Here is a 27,571-nt window from a genome sequence, read left to right as displayed (position 1 = left end):
TATATATCCTAAGTCTACCACTTGTTATTATACATCAAAATTAATAAATTATATGATTTTTTGTCCATTTGAGATTGATAATGTTAATGATATTGTTCTTAATAATTATATCAATATATCACTATAAGTAGCAAATATCAAAGGTATTAATGAAATATACATTAATGAAAGTTGAAAGTTAATTATATTATGTGATGTACTTATTGTTTTAGCTGTTTTAAAAATACGGAAAGATCTACCTATTTAAATGGACACTATTCATAGTTTTTTTTAAGGATTCATAAAAAAAATATATATATAAAAAAGTATCACTTAAAAACAAAAGAGAATAAACTTTACAACAATCAATAATACATATTCCCTTTGGAATATGGAGTACTATTTTAACATTCCTTGTTTAAAATAATAATTCAATATAATTTTATATTACACATCACACATCAAAATGAGTGTGAATTTTAATTTTTTATCTTATAATTTATCATATTGTAATATCGGTAGAAAATTAATAGTAATATAAGAAAATATTAAGTGAATTTATTTTCATAACCTTCAATATTTATATTAATTTATGTTATAATAAAGCACATTAGAGAATCTTTAGATTACATATTATCAATATTTTTGGGTGGAAAACAGTGTGATGGTAAAGTTTAATTGTCAAGTAACTCGATGTCAAATAAAATCATTCCATTTGAAGTGACAATTTTTTATAGATAACATATAAAATTTTTAAAAAATTGATTAAATGGTATGATTCTCTTATATTAAATGGTCTACAACTTCAACCCACTAAACTCAAGTCATAGAAAATATTTAATAAATGACTAATAGTTGATAGTTAATAGCTGATAATTGATAGCTTATTGAATTAACTAATTTAACTAGTTGATTTGACCAACTGATTTTAAATACGCTACTATGAATAATTTATTCATAATTAACTTATTCAAAATAATAAGCTGTTTTAAATAACTAATTTACTAAACATTCAATGAATTAACCCCTCAAGGTTCAACCATCTATTTATATCAAAATTTTAATGAAGACCTGGAGTACCGAGTACGTAAGTAGAGTAGACTACACGCTCTCACCAATTAGTCTTATTGGCGCCCGTCAACTTCCCGTCTACCGGCATTCAGAGAGACAAGTAGAGAAAGAAAGCGAGTGTTTTCTGGAGCGTAAGCCCAAATCGAGCTCCGTAAATTCACTCAAACCTTTATTTCCCTCTCAAAAACCATAAATTCTCGGTTTTACTCTTTCAATTTTCCCAATTCATTTTCTTCTTTCATATTCAAATGGCTTCCCAGCAACACTTGGACGCCATTAAGGTAAATCATACAAGATTTGATTTGTTTTGCATGTCAAGCCCTAATTTGATAAATTGCAGGGTTTTACTGTTCTGATTTATATCGCAGTGGATTACGTGTTTTGATTTTGTTTTGTTAGGGCGCTAAAATTCTCATGGTTGGTGCTGGTGGAATTGGGTGTGAACTACTGAAAACCCTCGCTCTTTCTGGATTTCAAGACATTCACATAGTGAGCTTTCTCTGTTCTCTTTATTTAATGTTAACTTCTTCAAAAGTTGAGTTTTGAAGGGTTTTGGTGGTTTAGGGTTTACTCAAGTGTGTTAAAATGTTGTAGTTGGGTGGGTTTTAGTTGTTTTCTTGCAATGAATGCGGAATGAATAGTGGATTTTCTGGTGGTTTTTGATATTCTCTGTATTTGTTGATGCTAATTGTTCAAGTGTGGCGAAAATTAGTACAGGGGAAGTTGGAGAACTAGTTACAATATGTGAGTGTTTGTTGATCAGAGAGATGATCTTTTTAGCTCAAGCTAATTTAAGTTAAATTTTTTGGTGGTGCAGAGATTGTTTGTAATTGTGTTGTTTGATATCATGATATAGACTAGTTTTTCATTACTTCATGACTTTGCTGTCTGTTCACTCACTTTAATGTGTAGGAAGATTTAAAATGGTGGTTTGGATAAAGAAAATGTATTTTCCTTTGTTATAAACTTTTAAACCAACCTTATAATTTTAGGAATGGAAATATTGAACAAAAGTTCTTATTCGTGATTAAATTCTATTGTCGTGGAAAGTTATGAAGCCATATGGAGTGCAAGGAGAGGCCCTACCCTTCTTGTCCAACTATGCATCCTAATTTTTTAGTTAAATTCCTTTATTTAATTTTAATTTTAAATTTTCACTTTTAAGGGCTGATTCAATAGTACAAAATCAAGTAAGATTTACCAGTCAAAGTAGTAATAATCAAACTCGTGTTATGTGGTTCTAATCTTTATGCAACAGAAAATTTGATATATCTTATAGTATTTTGTAACAAACGACTTTAATTTATTTTTATTTTATGATTATTTTGCTAGTGTTTCATTACTATAATTATTTTGCTAGTGTACTGGCTACTTAGTCCTCAACCTTTAGATCCTGGTACATATCACTTTTTACCATTAGTGTCATTTACTACCTCCTATCAAACAGCCATTAGTGTCATTTACTACCTCCTATCAAACAGGTCACAAGTGTTCTAATACTGTTATCAGACATTTATAGATATATATTTTAAGCTTTCCTCTAATGTGAAGTGCTGTAGATTATTTCTTAGACTTAAAAGTTTTGATAGGCATTGTGATGAGGAATGGAGCACCTTAGCCACATTATTTAGCACGTTTTTGTTGTTTGGTTTGCCCTAAGATAATCAGAAACCTTTCCCATTCCATCAGCCTTTTAAACCTCTGTTTGGAACAAATTAAGTTTGGTCTTGTACATGTATGTGTTTTGGAGTGACTAGATTTACTACTTGATTAGGATTTGACGAAAAAAATCAATTTGTCCATAACAATCACTATTTCTCAGGTATGCCTTTATTTGATTAGGAGTTTCAAAAGGATGAATTATCTATTTGATAAACATTAAAGATTAACTGAAAAGGTTTGTGGAGTTGAATGATCGTACTACATTTGGGATCCTGTAGATGCACAATACTAGAGGTAATAAGCACAAAGTCTTGAGTTTATTTAGCAATGTCAGAAGTCAGAACATGTCCAGTTGACTTTTGTCTTTACTATGCTTTTAGTGTTAACCCTGGTTTGTAAAACTAATAGTCTAATACAATAATTGTTTAGTTCGATGTATTTGTGAGAAATGGTCATTACCTTTTTTTGTCTTGGAAAGTAATACCTGTTCTAGAATGTCAGTATTGCTGCTTTGCTTTTGTTGTTTCTTTCCCTCCTCATTTGTTATTGGAGATTCAGAAAAGAATTTCTTATAGTATTCATCAATTTGCATCTGGACATTGCAACGACGTTTTCTAGTGGCTAAATATTCAATTACTTTCTCATATGCACTTGCAGATTGACATGGACACAATAGAAGTCAGCAATTTGAACAGGCAATTTTTATTCCGAAAATCTCATGTCGGACAATCAAAGGCAAAAGTATGTACTTTGGCTTTTGCCCAGTGGTTTATGTCCGACTTTCAAGGCACTGATATCATTTTTAATCTCTTCTAGGTTGCTCGTGATGCTGTCTTAAAGTTCAGACCTCATATAAATATTACAGCTTATCATGCTAATGTTAAGAGTTCTGAGTTTAAGATGGACTTCTTCAAGCAGTTCAATGTTGTATTGAATGGTCTTGATAATCTTGATGCTAGGCGTCATGTAAACCGCATTTGCTTGGCAGCTGATGTTCCCTTGGTAGAGAGTGGGACAACTGGATTCTTGGGACAGGTGTGTTTTTCCTGATCTTGTGATAAAATTTATGTTTTATACATGATTCTTTCTCCTCTCCACTTCCCTTTGTGTCTATCACATCTTTTTTATCAGATTCATTTCAATATTGGTAATTATAATTAGCTTGGCGAGAAATTTGAATAAGTGGCGTATGTCTTGTGACAATAGCTTGTTTAATGTTTTTAAAATATTAGCCATGCTTTAGTATTATTTTCCTTTTTGAGTAGAAAATAAAAATGGCTCATGTTTTAGTATATTCTTCACTGTCAATTGTTTATGTTCCGAAGGTACTAATATCCAGCTATAGCTGGAAAACATCGCATGCATAAAAATAACATAGAATAATGATTTGAATTTTAGAGCATCAATTTAGTTGGTCATTTCTTGCTCCATTAAAGCTAAAGTATTACTATCATCTTTGAAAGTTGCATCAAATGAATAAAATTGAAAAAAAGAAATTGAAAAAGGAAGCAATTTTTTTCACAACGATCCAACATATTAATTGTTAGCATAATATATTTTAATGATTTATATTGAATTTGGCTCATAACATATTAATGTTTTTTTTAAATATAGCATATTGATGGTAAGCACATATAACTCAAAAATATTTTACTTTCTCATGTATATTTTCAAATCTTAACATATTATGTAGTATTAATTTATATTGTTGTTTTGTCCTTATTTTGTAACTTCTTTGTATGTTACAAAACTAGGTATTTTAGCCATTTATACACTTCAAAATATTAACATTCATGGGCCTTTAATTTTTATTTTAAGGAAGTCAAAAGTGTCTTTTTAACTTATTATTTAATGTTTGTTATTAGAGAAGTTATTATCTGATATATATTAGTGTTGTAACTTTTATTAATTTTTTTGTTGTTATATCAAACTTTCCAAATCAAATAATTGATTAACCATATCGTTTTTAAGATATGCCAAATTTTATATATTGTAATTTGGGTAGGAAAATCATAAATGCAATTATTAGCTAACATATTCCAAGTATGTATTGATATCTTACAATTTCATTTCCCATTTAACCCTTAAAATGGATTGAAATTTTTTTTAATAAGAAGTTGACAATTGTCAAGTATCTTTCTTTCTTAGTTATTGTGTATGATTGATTTTATTAAAACGGAATCATGCTTTTGATAATTTTATTACTGGGCTTGTAAACAAGAGAGTTGGTTGCACACGATGAGGTTCCATCATAACATCAATTGGTAACAAGAGGAATAGCCCATAGAACTTTTTTGTTAGTCAACCTTTCTCTAATGATGTGAGATCATATTTTTTCCAACAACTTTTGCATTCAGTGAAGCCAAGATAGATTGTTCTTTTTTTACTGATCTTTTATTTCTTCTGATTTGCAAAGATAGCTTCCTTATCTGAAAGTTCTCTTTATATTCGGTTTGTGGTTAAACCAGGTAGATGTGCATGTGAAGAACATAACTCAATGTTATGAATGCCATCCTAAGCCAGCCCCAAAAACATATCCTGTATGTACAATTACTAGTACACCATCAAAGGTAGTTATTTTTTCTTGCCAACTATTTCCTGCATCTATAATTCTGTATTGCCTGCATGTTGCATTTCACTTGAGATTGCTTTTTCAATATATTTGTTTTACCTTCACCTTGCAGTTTGTTCACTGTATTGTTTGGGCCAAGGATTTGCTCTTTGCGAAGTTGTTTGGTGATAAGAATAAGGAAAATGATCTCAATGTGCGTTCTAGTGACGGTGCTAGCTCCTCAGAACCTTCCGATGATGTGTTTGAGCGTAAAAATGGTGAAGATGTTGAGTGTTATGGAAGAAGAATATACGATCACGTTTTTGGCTACAACATTGAATTAGCTTTGTCTAATGATGAAACATGGAAAAATCGTACCAGACCAAAACCAATATATTTGAAAGATGTTTTATCTGATAATCAGTCTAATGGAAATGTGGACAATGGTGCCAGTTGTGATTTATCTTCCATCTCAGCAATGCCACCACTTGGGTTGAAGAATCCACAAGATGTCTGGAGCCTAGTGGACTACTCTAAAGTTTTCTTAGAGGCGCTTAAACTATTTTTCTTGAAGAGAGAAAAGGTTTTGCTGTATCCCTATCAGCTTTTTTGTTAGTCATTTTTACTGGCTTTGGAGTATACTTATGTAGTTATTATCTCGAACAGGAAATTGGGAGTGTGATATTTGATAAAGATGATCAGCTAGCTGTTGAGTTTGTTACTGCTGCTGCAAATATACGAGCTGCCTCTTTTGGAATTCCTATGCATAGTCTATTTGAAGCAAAAGGCATTGCTGGTAATATTGTTCATGCTGTGGCAACAACAAATGCTATAGTTGCTGGTTTGATTGTGATTGAGACCATTAAGCTGCTAAATAAGACCATGGAAAATTTGAGGTCAGTCTTGGATCTTCTTGGTCAATTTTTTTATATTCCAAAAATCAGGACTCAGAGCATGGTCATCAAGGGGAAATTCTGAACCTAAGATATCAAACTTAATTTTTGGTGAACCGTGAATAAAGTTGGAATTGGATGAAATTGTGCAAAGATTTAGTGCACTATTCACGTGGTGAAATCTCACGAAGAAAGAAGAGCTGATAGTATAATGTTTTTAGTAAAATATTTGATAAGTTTTGTACCGTTCTACTCACGAAACGTTTTTTTCTTATCAGTTTAATACCTGCTTATTCATCTGTTCAAATTCATGTACTTTTGAGATTCCCTAAAAAATAGTTCTTACTTTTATTTCTAGGTAGCTTTATTTTTGAACGGAAAATGTTTCTGTACTTTTGAGATTCCCTTAAAAATGCTATATTTATAATCTAAAAGGGGAATTAGTATGCTTTAAATAATTAGATTGATGCGCAATTTGTCATTAATTTTTATTTTGATTTTATTCTTAGGAAAATGTGCTTGATGCTTATAGGCTACGTATGTCATAACTCTTATTTAAATACCATATCTTCTTTTTCACCTCCTTTCCACTAACAAACAACTATTCTTATTCTTTGAGAATGAAGATGGGGCCCCTGTAACATTGTAGTCCACCTTCACTTAAAAGTCCATATTTTGGTGCCATTTATTAAAAATGCGTAACAATTACTTGAATGGAGTGTAGTGTGTCTTTTTTTGCAAGCTTATTAATATATTTGTTCCTGAATTATAAAATTTAGGATGACGTACTGTGTTGAGTATCCATCTGGAAAGAAGCTTCTTATTCCAACTGAGCCACTTGAACCTAACAATGCATGCTTTGTCTGTTCTAAGGTAAAAGTTCTTTTTTTCCTAGAGTACTTAACTCAAACTGCTGTTGAAGTTCTTTCAGTGACTTTTTCTCTTGGTTAATGTTGCTTTTCTTGTAGACCCCATTGACACTTGAAGTTAATGCCTTTCGCACAAAGTTTCGGGACTTCATTGAGAAAATAGTTCGGGCAAAGCTGGGGATGCACTTACCAATGGTGACAAACGGTAATTCCTTGATATATGAGTTTGGGGATGACCTTGATGAAGATGAAATTAGAATTTATGAAGCTAATCTTGAGAAGGTGGTTGCTTCCCTTTTTCATTTGAAAATGATCAATTTGCATATTATGACTTGTGAAGATCTCATACTTGTAGTTATCAACTCCAGGTGCTTTCTGAGCTTCCAGCTCCAGTCACTGGTGGTACTGTCATTGAAGTCCAGGATCTTCAGCAAGAATTGTCCTGCCATATTAACATAAAGCAAAGGTTCTTATGTTTTCTGCTTAATATGCCTAAGTTTTAGATCTAATTGCACTTGTTTAATAATCAATTTTTATTCATTTGTTGGCTTTCTTGCTGCGTTAGTCTGTTTCTTTTGTCATATTTTCCTGCTTCATTGAAATGCCAGTAACTTATTTGGAATCTTTTTGATACTTCCTATAGGACATTAGTTGAGGCTACTTCATATTATTTGAAAGAAGTCTTTTATTAGTGGTGCTTCTGGATTTAGAGCAAAGGAAGGCATGTTTGAGTTATTTTGAAATTACTATCAGCGATACTTTCTAAAAAAAGTTCTGTAGGAGTGTAGGAGGTTTGAAGAGCTTTGTTTGAAAAAGGTTTTCTTTCACAATATTTTTACAAGGATTAATATTTTCTTGTTTTCTAGTTTTCTTTTATTTCTTCTTCAATCTTAATTTCCTAGTCGAACTGTTTAACGCTGTTGATAATGCTCTATAGTGCCCTTGAAATAGCAATTTGGGACACAAACAAGCCTTTTGATGAAATTTGCATGGGAATAGTCAAGTAAAATGCTGCTCTGTTTCTTTACCCTTCATTTCATAGCCGCGTGTATTTGGGACATCTCTTAGACACCCTTTTTGTTCAGGGAACACTGGATTTATCTTATTTAATTTATTGTAGGTTTAAAAATGTAGATTCTCTATTATTTTGAAAAAAAAATGTTTCTTTCAGGCAGAACTTTTGTCTGGCTCAATGTAACTAATTGCATTTGCTGGGTCGAAGTCGGTTTGTTTCCATTGGTAATTGACCTATTGGTTAGCCTCAATACATGTGACTGTGCTGATTTGGCAAATAATGGGCCCATAATGTGGTAGTACATGTGGCATTACATGTGACATAATTTAAAATTATTTTAGATTTATTTTTAGTAACTCATTTATTTTATGTTATATGTTATATGTTATTTATTATAAGTCACAATTTTATATTTTTATCTTAAATATTAATGATAATAATGATAATCATAAAAAACAGACCACACCTCAGCCCACTTTTCTTCCCTACCGGCAACACTCCCCTGATTCCCTTCCACTGCCAAGACGCCAGTCACCCAACAACCGACCTTCATTCCGACAGCTCCCGATGCTGTCCAAAACTCCATTACTATCCGAACATTCTCCTTTCATATTCTCCTAACTCCATTAGCCCAACCTTCTATATATTGCAAACTTCATGTCCAAAGCTTCTTTCATATCCTCCAAACCCCATTACCGTCCCAACCTTCTTCCATGTATTGCAAACTTCCTGTCCAATGCTTCTTTTATTTTCTCTGAACTTCATTGTTGTCTAAAGCTTCTCCTAAAATATCCTCCAAACTCCATAACTATCCAAACCTTTTCTTTCCATATCCTTCAAACTCCATTACCATCCAACCTTCTCCTTCCATATATTACAAATTCCATGTCCAAACCTCTTCTTCCATATCCTCCAAACCTTATTTTTAAAAAGCGCGCCTCGCTTTGCGCCTCGAGCTTAGGCTCGGCTGAAAAAGCCTCTGTTGGGTGAGGCAAAGCCCACTACAAGAGGCGTGCACCTTGAGTGCCTCATTGCGCTTCGCGTCTCGTGCGCCTCCTTATTGGGTTGGGTAATTACTTATCCTTGTTTGTTCGAAAAAGAAGTAAAACTTAAAACTCAAATTTACTTGAATATGGAGTTCAAAAAATCGTTCCTTCTTTGAGAAAAACAAAAGGCATGTGAAGAAGAAAATAACTTTGAGAATTCTTCGTATTCTCATTATAATAGTTTTGTGCTAAAGTAACGTTTGACGCAATAAAAATAAATATTTTCAAGGTTGTTGATAGTACAATATGAATATCATGTTTTTTGAAGGATTTATATATGTATTAAAATTGAATTTTAATCTTTAGCGAAAAATTGCGCCTCGCATACAAAAAGCTTGCGTCTTCACCCTACGCTTTGCTTCTAGGCTCTAAGGGCCTTTAGCGCCTCAGTGCGCCTTTTGCTTTTTAAAACTAAGCTCCAAACTCCTAAATTGTCTAAGCTCCTCCTATCTTATCCTCCAAAGTCCATTACTTTCAGAAGCTTCTTCCATATACTCCAAACTCCATTGCTGGCCAAAGTTTTTTTCATATCCTCCAAACTCCATTTTTGTTAAGCCTTATCCTTCCATAACCTCGAAATTCCATTATTGTCCACACCCGTACCTTTCATATCCTCCACAGCTGCTCTTTCCTTCATTACTGTCTCAGGTCAGCCTGCCTCTCACTGGTTAGCTTAACGCTCTTCCTTCATTCATTGTCTCGTGGGGGTAGTTAGGGCTGTTGGATGTCAGGGCTGGCGTTCAGGAAGGTCGAAGACTGAAAGGGCAGGGGGTGGGGGTGGGGGTGGGTTTGTGTTTTTGTACTGTGATGGAAGAAGGTCGCAGATTGAAAGATTGGATTAGAGGATAAGTAAGGTAAAGTTATGGAGAATGAAAGGGGAATGACTTCGTGGGGCTTTTGGTTGTATTGTTTTTTATTTTATTTTTATTTCTCTTTACTTTTTTTGTAGCTTTCCTTTTTCTCTTAATGTCATATCATTTGTAATTTAAAAATAACTTGTTCCTGTCGTATGTCCAAATTTTCAATGAAAACAAAATGACCTCAAAATTTATCCCAGTGGATTTAATTTGTTAAGTTGTGCATGGAAAAAATGTTGGATTGACCAAAGTTCAGCCTATTAGAAACATTATTTCCTATTATTCTTGTTATGCTACTCTTCTTATCTCTGTGATGATATAAATCTCTCTTTTCTCCAATGTCTGAAGTCTTGAACTTGACTGTCTTAGACATTGCATAAGGTGCTGGTATACGAATTTAAATATGCTGGCTTTCTCTCTTTATTTTTTCTCAATTTTCATTTCACTGGCTGTTTTGCTGCCTATTAGTGTAGCCTGAATGGGCACCCACACACCACATTCACCGCTGCAGTTGTATTTCATTAATCCATTGCCGTTAAATGGCTTCCACCTAGGCAATGATGTAAGGGTCGTATTAGCGCAACCTACTAAGAATAAAGAGTTTGTTTTTGATTTACCCTTTATAGCACATTTCATCTAAAACATTACATGGACAAGAAGTTTACATGATCAAAAAAGTCATTTTACTATAATCCTAGGTGTAAATTGACTGTGAGGCTTGAAGTGTATTGCAAATAATCCATTCTTAACTATTGTAAATGCAGTTCTTGTCATTAAGGTTAATTTGTTAAGAGCTTGGGAACATCTACGACACCGCAAGCTTGATATTAAGTTTGTTTGGGCTCTGGATATACCTTAGGCATTATCACCCTTTGTCCTGAAATAGTTGCCAAACCTGTTTTTAGAGGTTGGGAACTCACAGGGATAAAGGGAATTTAATTTTAATATTTTATTTTCACAAAACGACCCCATGACTGATCACTCAATGGTGGTAATGTATGATGGTTATATTTTTGTTGAATTTAAACTTGATTTCTGGAGTATCAAATCAATGTTAATGAGTCTTGTCTACTGAATATCGTTGTTGAGATTATAGGAGTGCTATCTGTTATGTAGAACTAGCCTTTCATTTACAGTTGCTTTATAACATTGTGTGCCGATTTTCTGAAACCTGATGAGATATGGTATTGTGGTTTACAAATATGCAAGTGATATGTAAATTGTAAGGGACTGATGGTGAGAAACAGATTTTTATATTTTCGCTGGGCCTGGAGTTTGGTATTGCGAGGTGATATTATATTATAGGTCCCAAGAACATATAAAATCCGTATGTTAGATAATTTCTTTGTTTAAGGAAAATAAATTTGGTGGGCGATATTTGTTAATGGTACATAGCTAGAAATGTTGAATTATATTCAAAATGGAAAAAGGAATTTTGGAAATGATGTGGTGTCCCTTTCCTTCTATCTCTTCTGCTATAGTTGAATCTTTGCCAACTGGCTTGCATGCCTTCTATGCAGCTTGTTATCTTTGTATGCATAATTCAATTTATGATACTTCGGGTCAATTTTTGTTTCAGATTTTTGTCTTTAGAAACTAGAAGTCATGTGATTTTAAGTGTTTTTTTTATTGAAAATTTATGTTGTCTTCCTAGTTCCTTGTATGTCTCGTTGAGCTTAAACGTAAGTTAAGATTGACTGGGGACTTTATGCAGCCAGTTATCCCTGACTTGTGAATGCTATTCAACTATTGTGCAGAGAGGAGTTTGATGAGGAGAAAGAGCCCGATGGAATGGTTCTTATTGGATGGTCGCAAGCATCAAGGGTTGAAGAAAAGGAGTCTGTTCAGAATGGCGCGAGCACGTCAGGTGAAGGTAATCCAGCGTCCAAGAAAAGAAAATCACCTGAACTTGCAAATTCCTCGAGTCCTAATCCTTGTGAAAATGATGTTAAAGGCAAAATGAAAGAGGTAATTTTGGACGATGATGAAGATGACTTAACCGTGCTAGACCATTTGCCTTCTGAAATGGCCAAGAAGCAAAGAGTGGTATAAATCGTTTTGGACTAATTCATCCAAAACTATTTTATCTTGATTTTGCATCATTAGAGTTCTTGGTAGATTTTCCTAGCATTTAACCAAGTTAGACATGTTCTAGCTTTTGACTCTTAAAAAAGTTAACTTTTGTTTCATTGTTTTCCAAGGCTGAAAACGTAGAATGAATTTAGTATATTGTTGCTCTGTAAATTATTGGCTGATGCTCATTGGCATTGCTACTGTCTGAATCTGTTGGAATCTTGTATAAGTCGATGCTTGAATTTTTGCTAGTTTTAATGTCTATTATCGACCTGTTATAAAGTTTAGTCTTAAGATTTTCAATTTTTGTCAGCTATCAATTGCCGTGTTGATCATTGGTGAACTGGTAAGTTTCAGTTGCAATGCTGCTCCAGCTTTCTTTCTTTTGTCTTGATTGATATTTTGTATATCCGGAAGTTGTGTCATGCAGATTACTAACAACTTTTCCCTTGGACTCGAGGTTTTTTTATCTGTAGGAACATAGCTGCTGGTTGCTGTTGGTTGCTGCTGCTTCATTTTGTTTGTGCATGGCTTCGGTAATCTTTGCTTTATCGATCGGTTTTGCTTTGGATTAAGGTTGTACGTATAAATTTTGAGAAAAAGGATTTTTTTAGCATGAGTAAATATATCCTGAAACTTTTCCCTCCATGGTAAAGTGATATCCTTCTGCACCTATACTTAACAGTTTTGTGGACTGGTACAGTGAGAAATTGAGCTAGCAAAGGGTTAATGGCTTAGCCCATTGTGATTCAACATAGCCCTCAGTCCAATTTAACTTCTTAAACTTGCTGAATGAAAATCTTACCTGCACCCGAGCCAATTTGTGCATTTAATCTTGTTACCCTTTCATTTGTCGTTTGTAGTCTAGTGAACTAGCTCCAGAGTTCACAGGTAATAAGAGGCTTTTAAGTAACTAATGTTATAAGATCTATTTCCCTTAAACCTTGCGAGTTTCGATGTACTGGTTCTGAAATTTGTTCTAATAGTGTCGTTAGTTCTACAAACTTTCCTCTATTTGCATTGAAGATTGAACACTCGCCTATATTATGCATTGGTTGCACTGAGCAGTCTTGCACACCGAACCATTGTTAGCACAAGGGGCCACAATCGCGTAATTGAATGCTGAATCTTGTGGAAATCATAGGAGAAATGTTCTCGCAATCGCAAACCATCATATTGGATTTGTTCCAGTTAAAAAGTTGGGTCTAATATCTTATCTACATGCATTTAGATACTCCTTTGTTGTAGTCTCATTTCATCATCCATATTCAAAACAGCCTTAAGATCCCATTTTTAATCTTCAAATATTTGAAGTAGCTATTTAGTCTCATGAACTTTTTCGGTTGTTGCATCATTTTATCAATGGAGTTTTGGAACTGGGTTTGGTTGTATTGGGTAGTCTGGTTTTGGGTTAGCATTAGTTTGCTCAAGTGAGGAGTCGAATCTTCGGTTTGGGTAAGTCATTGATGCCAAGATTAACAAAAACTCACATTTTTGGTCAAGTTGTAACTACTAAGTTGAAACAAAGAGTAGGTTTTAGTGGGATATTTTAGGTGATTTCCAAAAATAGTAATTGAATACTCACTAGAAAGTGCAAAAATAAACCACTCTAATTCTAATATCTCTAATTGAATCATAACAAAAAAACCTATAAATTTGCATGGAGATTATATCAGCACAAAACTATTTATTGCTTCTCATCTCTGCTACATACATGATCAATTATTAACACAAGTACACAAATATGCATAATAAAATTTCACCATGTAGTAAGTTATACACTGCCCAGAACCAAAGAAGCAATTTTTTATACATAAACAATCTATAAACATCACTAAATAACACCATTGAATTGTTTTTTGACATGAAAAACGCAGTGAAAACAAAATCATCACCATCTCCACCACCACTGCCAACATTGATCATAAAAAATCATGATCAAACGCTTCTGTACACGAGCTTTGGATTCCAATTATCCAGAAAAAAGAATTTTTTTCTTTTTTTTTCATTATCTTCCACTTAGATTACTGAATTGTGCAAGCAAAGCAGTTCCAGACTTGTCATCAAGACCTTGTGTCTGTTCAGGAATGATGGCATTGGGGCGAGGCTGTGGAGCTGATTCAACTGCTGCAGTCGGAGAAGTTGCAGTCGAATTTGTGCCTGGAGTTGAAATATCTTTGGTCTTTCCTTGAACCGAGGCTTCTTGAAGTTGTAAAGCATACTCTAAGTTCCATAATACATCACCCATTGTCGGCCTATCACTTCCATACTCTGCTAAGCATTTCTCGGCTGCCTCAGCAAATTTTTTCATAGATTCAGGGTTTATTGACCCAACTAAGACTGGATCGATGATTTTATCGAGCATTCCTTTCCTTTTCCAGTTCATTGCAAATTCTGCAAGGTTTACTTGCTCTCTAGTTAAGGCTGGGTTGATGGCAGGACGAGCACATAAAACCTCGAGTAGAACCACACCAAAAGAATACACATCTGATTTGTCTGTCAGTTGCTGTTTTCTGAAGTACTCTGGATCAAGATACCCAAAACTACCCTTAACTGCTGTACTAACATGGTCGGCTTGTTGGCCTGGACCGTCTTTGGAGAGTCCAAAGTCTGCCATCTTTGCAATGAAATTGTCATCAAGAAGGATATTCGTTGTCTTGACATCTCGGTGAATGATTCCTTGGGCTGATCCCGTGTGTAGGTAGTGAAGTCCACGAGCTGCTCCTATGCTGATCTCGAGTCTTTGTTTCCAAGACAATGGGGCCATATTCTTGCCATAGAGGTGGTCGCGCAATGGTCCATTAGACATGAACTCGTACACTAGAATCATCTCATTATTTTCGTCACAGTATCCTATTAAAGATACCAAGTGTTTGTGACGAAGCTTGGATAACATTTGTATCTCGGTCATGAACTCGTTTATCCCTTGCTCCGACTGAGGGTTACCTCGCTTGACCGCTACCTGTCATTAAAGGTCAGTTTTGATCAGTCGAAACACAGTCCAATTCAGTTTAAGATAATTGAATTGACCATTGTCTAATTACACTTTAGTCTGATTCTCTGAAATCTATGAAGGGGTATTTGGTATTTGACTTTTTGCTTGTACTTTGATTTACTTTTGACATTTGACTTTTTAGTCTGTCAAACAGTCAAAAAAGTGCTTGGTAGATGCTCTTAAACTGAAGTAACGTGGTTATTATAAGTAGCTTTTTCATTGGCTTTTGACTCACTTTATTAAGCTTAAATAGTTGACATACAACCAATACTTTGAACTTGTCAAACCAACAAACAACTCTATTTAACAACCATTCGCCAAATAAACCCTAGAGTTATGTTAAATGAGTATACTTTCCTAGATTTTATCATGCTAGGACTCTTTTAACACAACATACTTACCATTACACTAATAAAAACTCACTCTGCCCCTCTGAATTTCTACCTTAAAACTCAAACATTCGAGCTTTTTGAATTATAGGGTGCAAATTCGGAGAACTAGAAATATTAATAACCGAAAACTTAAATAGGAGGTAGTTATTAAGTTAACCTGAGTGCCATCCAATGTTCCAATATAGACATTACCAAACCCTCCAACACCAATAATACCACTAGCCTCAAAGTTCTTGGTACACTCCTTAATCTCCTCAAAAGTAAACCTACGACCAAACCCACCAGTAGAGAACACACTACTTCTATGAGACCCATAATTACTCTTTCCAAAAATAGCAGAATCCCCTACATGAAGAGGAAGTAACCAAGATGAAAAACTGTTTCTTCTTTGCCAATCTTGAGGCCTTTTATGCCATTTTACCACCATTGCACCTAACCCAACAAAGGCTCCAAACATCATAGCAAACCCAACTGCTGCAACCATCTTCTTATGACCCTCTTGAGGAATTGCTTTCCCATCTGGACCAAATTCTCCATCCAAACTACCCACAATATTATTCATCTTAAACACTTCAACCCCATTTAAGATCGCGTTTTTTGGGCCAGACTCGACTTGAGCTGGCCCAATTTGAACCACGATTTTATCTTGATCAATCAAACTCGAATCCACTACAATATCTTGGTAATTCGGGGTTGCTAAATTCCCTGTTATTGATGATAAATCAAACCCAGAAATAGCTGATTTTCCATTGATATATACATTAAAATATAACTCATTTAAAGCTTTACTAACAATGTCACAAAAATGTAACCTTACAAAATATGGATAACTCTTTTCAACTCCAAATTCCCATGTTATATTGAAGATTTGCTGGATGGTATTTGAATCCGCCATTTCTGCAGCAGTAGCATAAACCTTTTGTGGGGCCATATATGATGGAACAAGTTCTGGGTATTTGATCACATTTGTTTGAACATTCATATTTTTTGCCATATTTTTTGTCTTGAGATATTCCTCATCTGGGACCCACATTCTACCCAAAGTATCATTCTCAGATGTGATCAAATCCCCACCTACATTAATCCTATAAACAGTTTGAAATGATTTCTGGTTCAACCCATCAAATTGACCCACCGGGTACAATTTCTGACCCGTTTCACCAATCAATTTCTCAGGAGCAGTAGAAACTTCAAGGGCATTAATAAAAGCAGCAGAATTTTTCTGGGGTTCAAATTTTATGTTGAACCGTTGCGATTTAACATGAATTAGGTATTCCTTTTTCGTTAAATTATTAGCACTAAAACTATGAAGTAACGTAGCTTCATCAGTAAAAACATTAAAATTGGCGGTTTCAAGCTTGAATATATCAGTTTTAATGGGTAGAAAATGGAGCCTGACCCAATGCCAACCCGAATCCTGTAATGTAAACGTATAGGTAGCATCTTTCAAGAAAACCCTTGCAGAGTTATAGATTCTGGAGGGTCCATTTGCATTCGGGTCGGATACTAAGTACTTATCTTCAGCCGCAAGAAACCCATGAGCATCTTGATCTGATTGGTAAGTTTTACCATCTGGGGTGGTGATTTTTTGATTGCTTCCACAAGCAATGTAGAAACTATCTTTTGGGTTGAAGCTGATCGGCGCTGCGGAGATGGAGATGGTGAAGATTAAGATGAGAGAAAAGAGGAAAGGGATGAAGGAAGCCATGGAAGATGATGGAAATGGTGAGATTAGGGAGGAGGAATGAAGGGTGTGAATAATTACTGGTTTTTTTATGTTGTTGTCCATCATCATTCCTCCTTACCCAGGAATGGGTTGAGTGTAAGAATCAGGAATGGAGAAAATTTTGATTAATGTCAATGAATTTCGGGAAATTGTAAGGCAAAAACATTAGATTGTTGCTGTTTTTTTGGTTTGTTGTTGTTAATGTTGGATTATAGGAAGATGTTGGTAGTTTTTTGTGTGTACGTGTGTATTTTTGATGGGTGGTGGAGGTAAGGTGGATTGAATGTACAAAATTTGTGCCAATTTTGGTGGGTTGATGATGCTTTTTTTAGATAGTTTTTCTATTATGGAACGTAAATTAGAAGGAGCTTATTTTAGAAAAGGATTTGTTGATGATAATAACTTGGTGTTTTGGCACAAAAGAATGAGATTTGTGAGATTTTAAGATGAGACTTTAAAGATTAAAAAGTCTCATCCCTTGTTTGGCATATGAGCGACTTGGAAGAAAAAGATAAAAGTTTCAACCAAAATGCCCACCCTCTCCCATAATATTTTTCTTGGGGATTTTAATCATTTTTAGTCTCATTTCCTATTTCCATTTTCTTAAGACAAACAAGAACTTGGATATTTTTTTTGAGACAAAATCTCATTTCCTTCCTTAAATCCCACGTGCCAAACACCTCTAAGTATATTTGTCATTTGTGTTTTATGATAATTACGTGACTTGTGTATTCTAAATTACAATTGATAAAGCTTGATATCATTTTTATATGGTTATATTTGATATTGATATATTTATGTTGTATAGAGTGGGTTTTTATACTTTGTTAAAATGACTAAAAATGACTAAGATAGTAAAAAAAAAAAAAAAAAAGTTTGTTTTATGGGAAAGTGGGATGAATGTTTAGATAAAATGAAATAGTAAATTAAATGCATGGATGGAAATAAGAGAAATATGTGAGTCATTTTTAAAAAGAAAAAGAAAATAAATTAATGGAACATACTAGAGGTTAATCATTCAAAGTGATTTTTTCATTCAACTAACACAACTTGGGAAAATTTGAAAAAAATAAGATAATTTAACAACTTTATTCAAAAAATAAGCTTTGAAAAATTATTCCCAAAATAAGCGTTCTTGTCTCTGAAGCTAGGCTTGGTGTATACTCGCTCTTAATAACAGCGAATTAAAATAAATGGTCAAAATTTGAGTCAAGTCTCTAGTCGCTGTTAGTAACAGCGATTTGAGGCTTGACTGGTTTGACTTTTATTGACTTTCTTGTATGAATTAAACTAGCCGTTGTTAAATTGAAAAATAGCCGTTATGAAGTTAAAAATAGTCGTTGTTATTATGCTCTATAAATAACTCCATCATTTTCCTACTTTATTGTATCCAGTCTCCATCATTCTTGTTCTAGTTTATCAATTTTTAAAGGTAACATAAAGTATTATGTTAGTGTTATTCTCAATTCATAAATATTATTTTTGAATGTTTACTTATGTTACCATATCATATGTGTTCCATAGATGTCACAGGAGCATTCTATTGAAGAGCTTCGTGATTGTGGTTATGAAGTTGAGATTAATACAGATTGGAGCGACTTCGACCTGAACGTGATTTTGTTGCTTGTCCTTTCTACTTGGTTGAAGGATTAGGTTGCACATACTTTAGATGGATTGCTCCGGATGGTATCAAATGACAGAGAGACTTAATAATACGGCTTGACAAAGAAAAACAAGAGCTTAAAGATGATGTATTTAATCTCAAGAGACAAATAAATGATATGGCACATAGGAAGGAAGAGACTGAAATGATTATGAGAAAGTTTAAGAAGCAATCTTAGTAAGCGACGGTGGTTTAACTTAACGAATGAACTATGTAATTTGATATGGATTCGTTGAACATGAATGAAATTGTGTTGAATTTTCGAGAGCATTTTCCCTATTTGAATATGATTGTCTGTTTGTTTTTGATTAAATTCATACTGCATTTTTGGCGGAATGATTCATCACCGAAAACTCTGAGTACTTAACATCATTTCATTCATAATAAACGTGTGATATTACGATAAAAAATATATATCTACATATATATTACAAATTATACACAAAAGTCCAAATGTTACAAATATTGAATATGTACAAATGTTCAATATATACGAAATGTCACTAATGTTCAATATATACAAACAATATACTAATGCTAATCCTCCTCCTGTACCCTGTCTAACGGTGACGGTTTACGACGCCTTCTACGATAGTAAGAGGCCGTCGCATGACGCTCGTAGGGGAGGTGATTGATAATGTGATGATCCAGCCCCCTGTGAGGACCCAGCACCATAGTCGGGGCACGTTAAGTCTACCTCCTCAAGATGAACGTCGGCATGATGAGGAGATGACCCCTGCTCGTCCATAGTGGTGTCGGGCACAACGACTTCTGGAATGAAGTGCTGAAACTGTGTCCCTAGGAGTATGCCTTGGGCAATCTCCCGTACAGGCTACTCTTGGGTGGAGCTGATGACAGATGCAATGCCCTGTGCCTGTATTAAGACTGAAGTATTAATGAAGTGTATAACATGTAAGTTCTATGGATAATAATCAACGTTGAAGAATACTTACAAAGTGTGTCATCATCGGTGCTGCGGGAGCGTACTGGGTTGCCGCGATGATACCTCGTGGTGTCATCCATCGACGAGTGATGGAGAGGAACCCCGGCATGTAATCCGCCGAAGTAGGTGCGCCTACAGCCTCGATCAATTGGCCCTTTACTAAGTTTTTGACCATTTGTTTTAATTCGCTGTTAGTAAGAGCGAGTTTACACCAAGCCTAGGTTTGGAGACAAAGACGCTTATTTTGGGAATAAAGTTTGAACGAAGCTTGTTTTTGAAATAAAGTTGTTAAATAATCTTTTTTTTTTCAAATTTTCCACAACTTGGTCTATCTTTTTGAGTCCAACAATTTACGTTATAGGCTCTTTGGTGTGGCATGCAAGTATACAACTAATATTATACATCAATACATGTTATATATATTAATCAAGTGATGATGTTTGTATATACATGTATTAATAACATATAGCCTATATTCATAAATTTAATGTGTCTCTCGAAAAGATCGTTTCTTACAGTGATTTGTGTTTAATCTTTGCTTTGTGTTAAATATGATAAAAAAAAGTCTTTAAAAATGACATATTATAAAAAATAATATATGTCCCGGAGACCCGGACATACAATATGCATTAGTATCTTGTAAAGATGGGCATGGCTCGGGGCATGGCTGCTACACGAAAAGCTAGACCTCTAGCAATCCACGAAACATTGAACCAACATTTTTTATTTAGTTAGAAATTGTAAACGCAACACGTATAAGGCACAAAAAAGTTCCATTACCACCTATTAGTGGTATTAAATGGTAGTGATGAGAATGATTTGTAGAGTAAAATTTCATCAAAAGTTCTATATCATTCTCATGGTAATGAAACTTTAATCACAAAAAAGTTTTTTGTTTACAAATTTCCATTACCACCTATTACTAGCTCTCCTAATGGTAATGCATTTGAATAAATTTGATAAAGAAAATGAGATGATTAAAGTTGGAGACACATGACCATCAGAGTAACTAAGAGATTTTTTAATCAAAATTACACTAGTTTTTCATTCCTATTACCACCTACTAAATGGACCGATAGAGTCATGACCATGCCAACTACGTGATGACTTGGCTCATGCAATTTTTTTAGCATATGTTATGGTGTATCTTGAACCTAAAAGTACTCAAATTGTGTATAGGTCATAATCCAAATGCAATCTTAGCGTATTTTGAATGTTTAAGAACATTTTTAGCCCGAAAAACAATTTAATTCTTATTTGTTGCCTTTTTTTTCATTGTATCATTACCCTTTTCTCATGAAATTTTTTAATTTTAGTTTTCTTATTTCTCTAAATCTCACACATTCAACACTTATCTACGCTAAACGGAACACAAATAGATTCCGTTTTAATTAATTTTATTGACGTAAACACAAGTAGATGCAAATCTAAAATGTCAATCAAATTTTGGTTTCAAAAAATAAAAAAATATTTCATTTTAATTAATTAAACGCAACATAGACATAAATCTAAGGTATCGATCGATTAATTTTGATTTAATTGAAAAAGGGGCAATATTACATTTTTTTATTATTTAACATTAATTTATTTATATTATTAATGTTATTAATTCTTTTTAAGTACAATGGTCAATGAGATCAAATAATTAATTCAATAAGTTTGAAAGAATTTATGTTAAAGAAATGTTAGAAAGATGTTAGTAAGATACAATTTAATGACAAAAAAAAAGTAAAAAAAGATAGGCCACAAAATGTCAAAATTAAAAACCTAATGCCAAATAATAATATAATCAATTCGTATTGAATGAGACTGTTTTATTTTAAAATTTGTGAAGAGTATAATAATAACAAATTTATAAATAAATTGATAATAATGGTTATGGTTATGGTTGTTATAGGAAATTCCTAAGCAAGTTAAAAGGAAAATTCTACCGGGCGACAATCAGACCTGCTCTGTTATATGGGACCGAATGTTGGCCTGTAAAGAAAAATTTTGAACATAAGATAAAAATTACAAAAATGCGTATGCTGAGGTGGATGTGTGGGCACACATTGATGGATCGAATTAGAAACCAAGAGTTTAGGGACAAATTAGGGGTAGCCCCTATTTCTAGAAAAATGTGCGAAAATAGATTGAGGTGGTTTGACATGTGTAGAGAAAGACTTTCGCCGCCTCTGTGAGCAGGCATTATAGTAGAGGGTAGGAGGAGTCAAAGGAAGACCCAGGAGAACTTGAGATGAGCAAATAAAAGTTGACTTACATGAGTTAAATCTCTCTGAGGGGCTGACTAGTGATAGAAGTAGTTGGAAGCGCCATATCCGTATTTTAGACTACTGATGTCCTTTTAGATTACCTTTTGGTGTTCTTGCCATCTTACTTTTTTCGTTTCTTTTATTATTAGCCTTTTGTTTTCTTTTATTTTGTAGTTGGTTCTACTTATTTATTTTATTTATAGGCTTTTAATTTATCTTTCCTGTATAGTTACGTTTCTTTATCTTTCTCAAGTTGGGGACTTCTTTGGCCGCGCTCTCCTTTTATGGGCGTGAGTTGCCGCCGTCCGTTCCTCCCCAAACTCTGTCTATAGTTTTTTTTTATGAGCAGAATACACTGGGTAGGATGACGATGATGGTGTAGATAAAGACAACGAGAGGACAAGATAGTAATTTAGTGGGATGGAAAAAATCGAAAAAAAGAGTTGTATTGTGCATCAAGAAATATCAAAATCCAAAGTGTTTTTCTTTACTTGGTTTGGTTTCTTCGAGCAAGAACAAACCTAATTATACCTTCAGAAGAGACCAGTTCTAGGAATTTCGTTTCTTAAATCCTATAAACTCACTCAAAATCAAACTAGTTTCGGTACAAATTCAATCGATCTTCTCCCCAAATTTTCTTGAAATTCTCGAAACTTCGATTGAAGTTCAACTCACTTCTCATGGCCACGGAAGAAGATGTGAGACGTAAGGCCGCCAGTGCTGAATACAATAAGAAGCTACTTCAGCATCGTGAGTTAGAATCTCGCAGCAGAAAAGGTGTTTCACATTTAACCCTAATTTGCATTTTTTTTTTCATTTTTGAGATTTCAGATTACTAGGGTTTTGAAAGTGCTTCTATTTCTCCTATTTTGTAGATTGGAGTTTGATTATATGCTCATGATTAGTTGTCAATGGATTTGACAAGGATAAGGATTTGGAATTTGATAATGCTAGTTTGATATGATTTGAATCAGTTGAATTTCAGGTTCATTACATGATTAGTTGCATTAAGAATTGAATTGGTTTTAGTGGCATAAATGAGGGAACAAAGGTTAAAGATGCCTACAGAGTCCAGAGAGTGATCTAAGTTTGCATAAACTCGGCTAGTTGACTTACTAGCTTTATTTAGGTATTAGTTAAGTTGTGTGTAAGCACAATTGCAGTTAGAACAGTGCGTTTTTCTGTTTATTCCTTGCTACCCTCTCAAATGAACGTGCTAAAAAATTGCGTGACTCAAAGCTTAGGCGGATTGAATTTGAAGTGAATATTTGAACAACAATTCGCATCAAATAAAGATTTTAACAAAACTCAGATCAATTGAGGAACATGGTTGCACCCTTTATTTTGGAGTATGCTTTCTCTACATTGTATAGTTTTATATAATGTCCTTCTTAGAGTGCTTGCGACTTTGTATCGAAATGAAAATCAATGCTTATTGGAAATATTGAGAAAGGACATTGTGGAGAAACCCCAGGTTTAATCAGTGACAGTATAAAGTAGTAGATTATCCACTTGTTTGAACGGTTTGTTTTCTCCTTCTGCCAAAGGCTTATTTGAGATTTATGAATTTTAGCTTATCAACTATATCTATGAATAGCAATACCATTATGGATGCCTCCAAACAAATTGGAGGGTCTCAGTTGTCCTCGTCTCTTTAGAAAGAGAGTGGTTTTCTGTAAAGTATTACTTATTGTATCTTGTTTTTTGTAATCTGTATGTCCAGGCGTCATTTTGTTACATTATTTCTACACCTGGTTTTTTTGGCTCTAGCTAACAATTTGGAAATTCATATTTTCAGTGAAGGAGGAGTTGAGAACGGCTAAAAAGGAGTTCGCTAAAACTGAGGATGATCTGAAGTCCCTCCAAAGTGTGGGCCAGATAATTGGAGAAGTGCTTAGGCCTCTTGATAATGAACGATGTAATTTATCTCTCCCTCTTGTCTGTTTTAACTTTGCTTTTGTGAAGTAATATTGTTGTCTTAGATCGTTGATTTCTTTCTTGATAATGGGAAAAGACTCCATTTTTGTTTGATCGTCTAATTTGTATTAGATTTAATCATATCTCTCACTGAGTAATTTGTTTATTTGTATCAGTAATTGTGAAAGCAAGTAGTGGACCGAGGTATGTGGTTGGTTGCAGGAACAAAGTGGACAAGGAGAAATTGACTTCTGGAACGCGAGTAGTTCTTGATATGACGACCCTCACTATAATGCGGGCTCTTCCTCGTGAAGTATGTTTCTTCTCTCTTCTGATATGTTCTCTCTTTTTATGCTTCTGTACTTCTGTTTGCTTTTGCTAGAGTTTTGTTTTGATGGGTTGAAGTGAATAGTGAACTGGATAATAAAGTTATGTTATTAATATGCAAGCCTATGCATCTAAAGAACACAATATTATCTCGGTGTTCACAATAAATTTTGCTTTTCTGCCTAGATAGGGAGGAGAATCTTGTTCACCTCAGTTGGTTTACATGTGATCTTATAGCATATATATAACAACAATGCAAAAGCTTTACTTCTGATGGGGTCAAATTAGTTTCATGCACCAAAACAAATTAGCTCATGAGATTATCGGTCTTAATCCTCCTTATCTGTCTGTTCTAGGCTGTCTCCTCCATTCCTTTTTGGTAACCTTCTTTATTGTAGTATGTGAAAATGTTTAAACATACATGACAGGCTTTTTTTACGATTCTATTTTGCTTCCTCTACTTGCCCTCTTGTGCCACTTTTGAAATTCCACACCATGAATGCCACGTAAAGTATCTCAATGTTTTGATGTGTTGCAAAAATATGGTGTTCATGCTGCACAGCAGTTTGGAAACAACGCTGAAACAATTCTTTACATTTAAAGGTAAGGTCGCATACGTTTGACCCTACCGAGGTTAGAGCCACTTAATGGCACTAGGGCGATAGAATGTTGTGATTATATGCCAATTGGGCTGAACGTGGCAATGAAGTAGTTCATGGTTGGAGGCATTTTTTGGCTGATCACTTAATGACACTAGGGTGATAGAATGTTGTGATTATGTACCAATTGGACTGAACGTGGCAATGAAGTAGTTCATGGTTGGAGGCAGTTTTTGGCTGATCACTCTTGGAAGACTACCAAATTGTTTGCTTTGACTCTTGGAGAAATTGTATTGTGTCCTTATTTTGTTTCAATTTGCAGGTTGATCCAGTTGTCTACAATATGCTCCATGAAGATCCTGGAAATATTAGCTATTCTGCTGTGGGAGGGCTTTCTGATCAAATTCGAGAACTTAGGGAATCTATTGAGCTTCCACTAATGAATCCTGAGCTTTTCTTGCGTGTGGGAATCAAACCTCCAAAGGTTAGACATGTGTGGATTGCTATGTTATTTGCTGTTTTTCTGATTGACTTATTGCGTTTCACAATTTGTTGCTCTTGTGGATATCTGTCGTGATGCGAGAATTCTCTGTTATGTGTTTTCAGGGTGTTCTTCTTTATGGCCCACCTGGGACCGGAAAGACCTTGTTAGCACGAGCTATAGCAAGCAATATAGATGCCAATTTCCTTAAGGTATGAGAGTATACATTTGCAATCTGCTGCGTTTGCTCCAAAGTTATTATTACACACGCCTATAAATAACAGTGATTTCTTGTGTTATTTTAGGTTGTATCAAGCGCCATCATAGACAAGTACATTGGTGAAAGTGCGAGACTGATCCGTGAAATGTTTAGTTATGCTAGAGAACATCAGGTTAGATGTTAGCATATATCAAATGTAGAATCTTTATGTATTATGTATAGGATACTGGTTTATGTGTATTGGTTCCTTATAAATAATTTTCCTGTTTTCAGCCATGCATCATCTTTATGGATGAGATTGATGCCATTGGAGGTCGCCGATTCAGTGAGGGGACAAGTGCTGATCGTGAAATCCAAAGAACCCTAATGGAGCTACTGAACCAGCTAGATGGATTTGATCAACTGGGAAAGGTATATTGAATTTATGACTCAAAAACTCAGTATGAAGTAAATTTGTCTTATACTTCCACTGATTTAGTCACAATGATTACCATCCAAACGTAACAAAAAGAACTTAAATTTTGGGCAAAAAATCCCTAAGGATTAGGAAGAGTAAATATGAACCACACATGGGCACTTTGTATAATGCATCTAAAAGTCGACATGTTTTTGGTGTGCAGGTCAAGATGATTATGGCGACAAACCGACCTGATGTTTTGGACCCTGCTCTTCTTCGTCCAGGGCGTCTGGATAGAAAAATAGAGATTCCTTTACCAAATGAACAGTCAAGAATGGAAATTCTCAAAATCCATGCTGCGGGAATCGCCAAACATGGCGATATCGACTACGAAGCCGTCGTTAAGCTTGCAGAGGTGAGCAACTAATGTATTGTGACTTGTTTATTGTTTTATGCTTTCTTGTCTATCTTAGGTGTTTAAATTATTGCTTTTTCTCAAGGGATTCAATGGGGCTGATCTGCGTAACATTTGCACTGAAGCTGGCATGTCAGCTATACGTGCTGAGAGAGATTATGTGATTCATGAAGACTTTATGAAGGTAAAGTTACAATTCCTCAGGCATTCCTTTACCTGGAAACTATCAGCCACTCTATAATAATCTTATATTAAATCTGTTGGCTCTATTTGTACTTTCTTGAAATTTTATTAGTTGTCCATTTTGACCAACAGAATCATGTGAACTTATTCTATAGCTCCTTATTATAAGAAAATATTTTCTGTGATGGAAAGAAGAAACCTTAGAGCCTTGAACTAGTGAAGACCATGAGTTGTAAACTTTTACTTCTTGATGAATCCGTCAAACAAAATAATGGGGTTGGGGATTGGGGTTTTGGGTTTGGGTCAAGCAGTACTTGTTCAAGATTCGGAAGCTTTTGGGTTTTCCAATGAGTTTAAGTAGTTTGCTTTTTCTATGAAAAAAAAACATTCTTAAATAACATGTAACAACAAGATTGTTGGAAACGAAACCCAGGCACCCAGCCTTTTAAATGATATCCAAATCCAACAAAAATCATGTCAAATGCAATAATGAGTTATTTTTAGATAGGGAACTCTTTTTGATTGGGCTACTTTTTGAGCATTATGACATGTACTTGTTGATTTCAATTATGGGCGTAGTTTCTACGTGCATGGTGTGATGAAAAGTACTTTGCGGTGTTCAAATTTCGTGTGCTATTTCTTATGTTGCAGGCTGTAAGGAAGTTGAACGAGGCAAAGAAATTAGAGTCTAGTGCTCACTATAGCGCAGATTTCGGAAAGGACTGAATCAGTAGAAGAACCTGAACGGTTGTCTTTTTACGATTTATGTTTTGCATTGCTGCCTTTGTAGTTTACTAAAAATTTTAACATTCTACAGCACCTCCCAATTTCATTATATGTTGGATTTCAGCTGGCTTATTTGTGGAATATGAAACCTTGCCAAACTAGTATCAATTTCATTTTTCAACTTCAATGGGGAAACCATCTTTTTCTTATACTAATTCAGCTTAAATATTTCCTTTAGTTCTGAGCAACTATCAATATATTAATTTAATTTTAAATATCTTAAATGTCCATATTGAAGAATTATGAAAAGTAAAAAGTT

The 27,571-nt window shown here is 34.4% G+C and overlaps 3 protein-coding genes across 3 annotated transcripts; 2 read left to right on the top strand and 1 right to left on the bottom strand.

Annotated features, from left to right (window-relative positions):
- The first annotated feature begins 1,062 nt into the window (after window positions 1–1,062).
- LOC130813306 (SUMO-activating enzyme subunit 2) lies at window positions 1,063–12,280 on the top strand. The gene is made up of 11 exons (XM_057679116.1): window positions 1,063–1,331; window positions 1,450–1,539; window positions 3,370–3,453; window positions 3,529–3,747; window positions 5,181–5,282; window positions 5,397–5,846; window positions 5,930–6,159; window positions 6,936–7,029; window positions 7,125–7,307; window positions 7,394–7,491; window positions 11,701–12,280. The coding sequence occupies exons 1-11, from the start codon at window positions 1,299–1,301 to the stop codon at window positions 11,993–11,995; spliced, it is 1,878 nt and encodes a 625-aa protein (XP_057535099.1). The 5' UTR covers window positions 1,063–1,298; the 3' UTR covers window positions 11,996–12,280.
- Window positions 12,281–13,729: 1,449 nt separating this feature from the next.
- Window positions 13,730–17,463, bottom strand: LOC130813297 (probable receptor-like protein kinase At4g39110). The gene is made up of 2 exons (XM_057679106.1): window positions 15,561–17,463; window positions 13,730–14,978 (listed from the first exon to the last, which is right to left on the bottom strand). Exons 1-2 carry the CDS (start codon window positions 17,196–17,198, stop codon window positions 14,025–14,027), a joined length of 2,592 nt encoding a protein of 863 aa, XP_057535089.1. The 5' UTR covers window positions 17,199–17,463; the 3' UTR covers window positions 13,730–14,024.
- Window positions 17,464–22,433: 4,970 nt separating this feature from the next.
- LOC130818782 (26S proteasome regulatory subunit 10B homolog A-like) lies at window positions 22,434–27,439 on the top strand. Its single transcript, XM_057684988.1, has 10 exons — window positions 22,434–22,764; window positions 23,786–23,905; window positions 24,081–24,217; window positions 25,153–25,314; window positions 25,437–25,523; window positions 25,617–25,703; window positions 25,805–25,942; window positions 26,152–26,343; window positions 26,429–26,527; window positions 27,178–27,439. Exons 1-10 carry the CDS (start codon window positions 22,668–22,670, stop codon window positions 27,250–27,252), a joined length of 1,194 nt encoding a protein of 397 aa, XP_057540971.1. The 5' UTR covers window positions 22,434–22,667; the 3' UTR covers window positions 27,253–27,439.
- The last annotated feature ends 132 nt before the right edge of the window (window positions 27,440–27,571 follow it).

This window comes from Amaranthus tricolor, chromosome 1 (assembly GCF_026212465.1).
Source record: "Amaranthus tricolor cultivar Red isolate AtriRed21 chromosome 1, ASM2621246v1, whole genome shotgun sequence".
In the NCBI taxonomy this organism is placed as follows: Eukaryota; Viridiplantae; Streptophyta; class Magnoliopsida; order Caryophyllales; family Amaranthaceae; genus Amaranthus; species Amaranthus tricolor.
Note: the sequence above shows the minus strand (reverse complement) of the source record. Positions and strands in the feature narration are given on the sequence as shown.

What these genes read in the sequence shown, in the direction of transcription:
- LOC130813306 (XM_057679116.1), top strand. Translation starts at nt 1,299, where the DNA reads ATGGCTTCCCAGCAACACTTGGACGCCATTAAG. An exon ending in AACACTTGGACGCCATTAAG is followed by an intron (nt 1,332 to 1,449) that starts GTAAATCATACA and finishes TTGTTTTGTTAG; the next exon opens with GGCGCTAAAATTCTCATGGT. An exon ending in TTACTAGTACACCATCAAAG is followed by an intron (nt 5,283 to 5,396) that starts GTAGTTATTTTT and finishes TTCACCTTGCAG; the next exon opens with TTTGTTCACTGTATTGTTTG.
- LOC130813297 (XM_057679106.1), bottom strand. Translation starts at nt 17,198, where the DNA reads ATGATGATGGACAACAACATAAAAAAACCAGTAATTATTCACACCCTT. An exon ending in GAACATTGGATGGCACTCAG is followed by an intron (nt 14,979 to 15,560) that starts GTTAACTTAATA and finishes CTTTAATGACAG; the next exon opens with GTAGCGGTCAAGCGAGGTAA.
- LOC130818782 (XM_057684988.1), top strand. Translation starts at nt 22,668, where the DNA reads ATGGCCACGGAAGAAGATGTGAGACGTAAGGCCGCCAGTGCTGAATAC. An exon ending in TGCGGGCTCTTCCTCGTGAA is followed by an intron (nt 24,218 to 25,152) that starts GTATGTTTCTTC and finishes TTCAATTTGCAG; the next exon opens with GTTGATCCAGTTGTCTACAA. An exon ending in CCGTCGTTAAGCTTGCAGAG is followed by an intron (nt 26,344 to 26,428) that starts GTGAGCAACTAA and finishes CTTTTTCTCAAG; the next exon opens with GGATTCAATGGGGCTGATCT.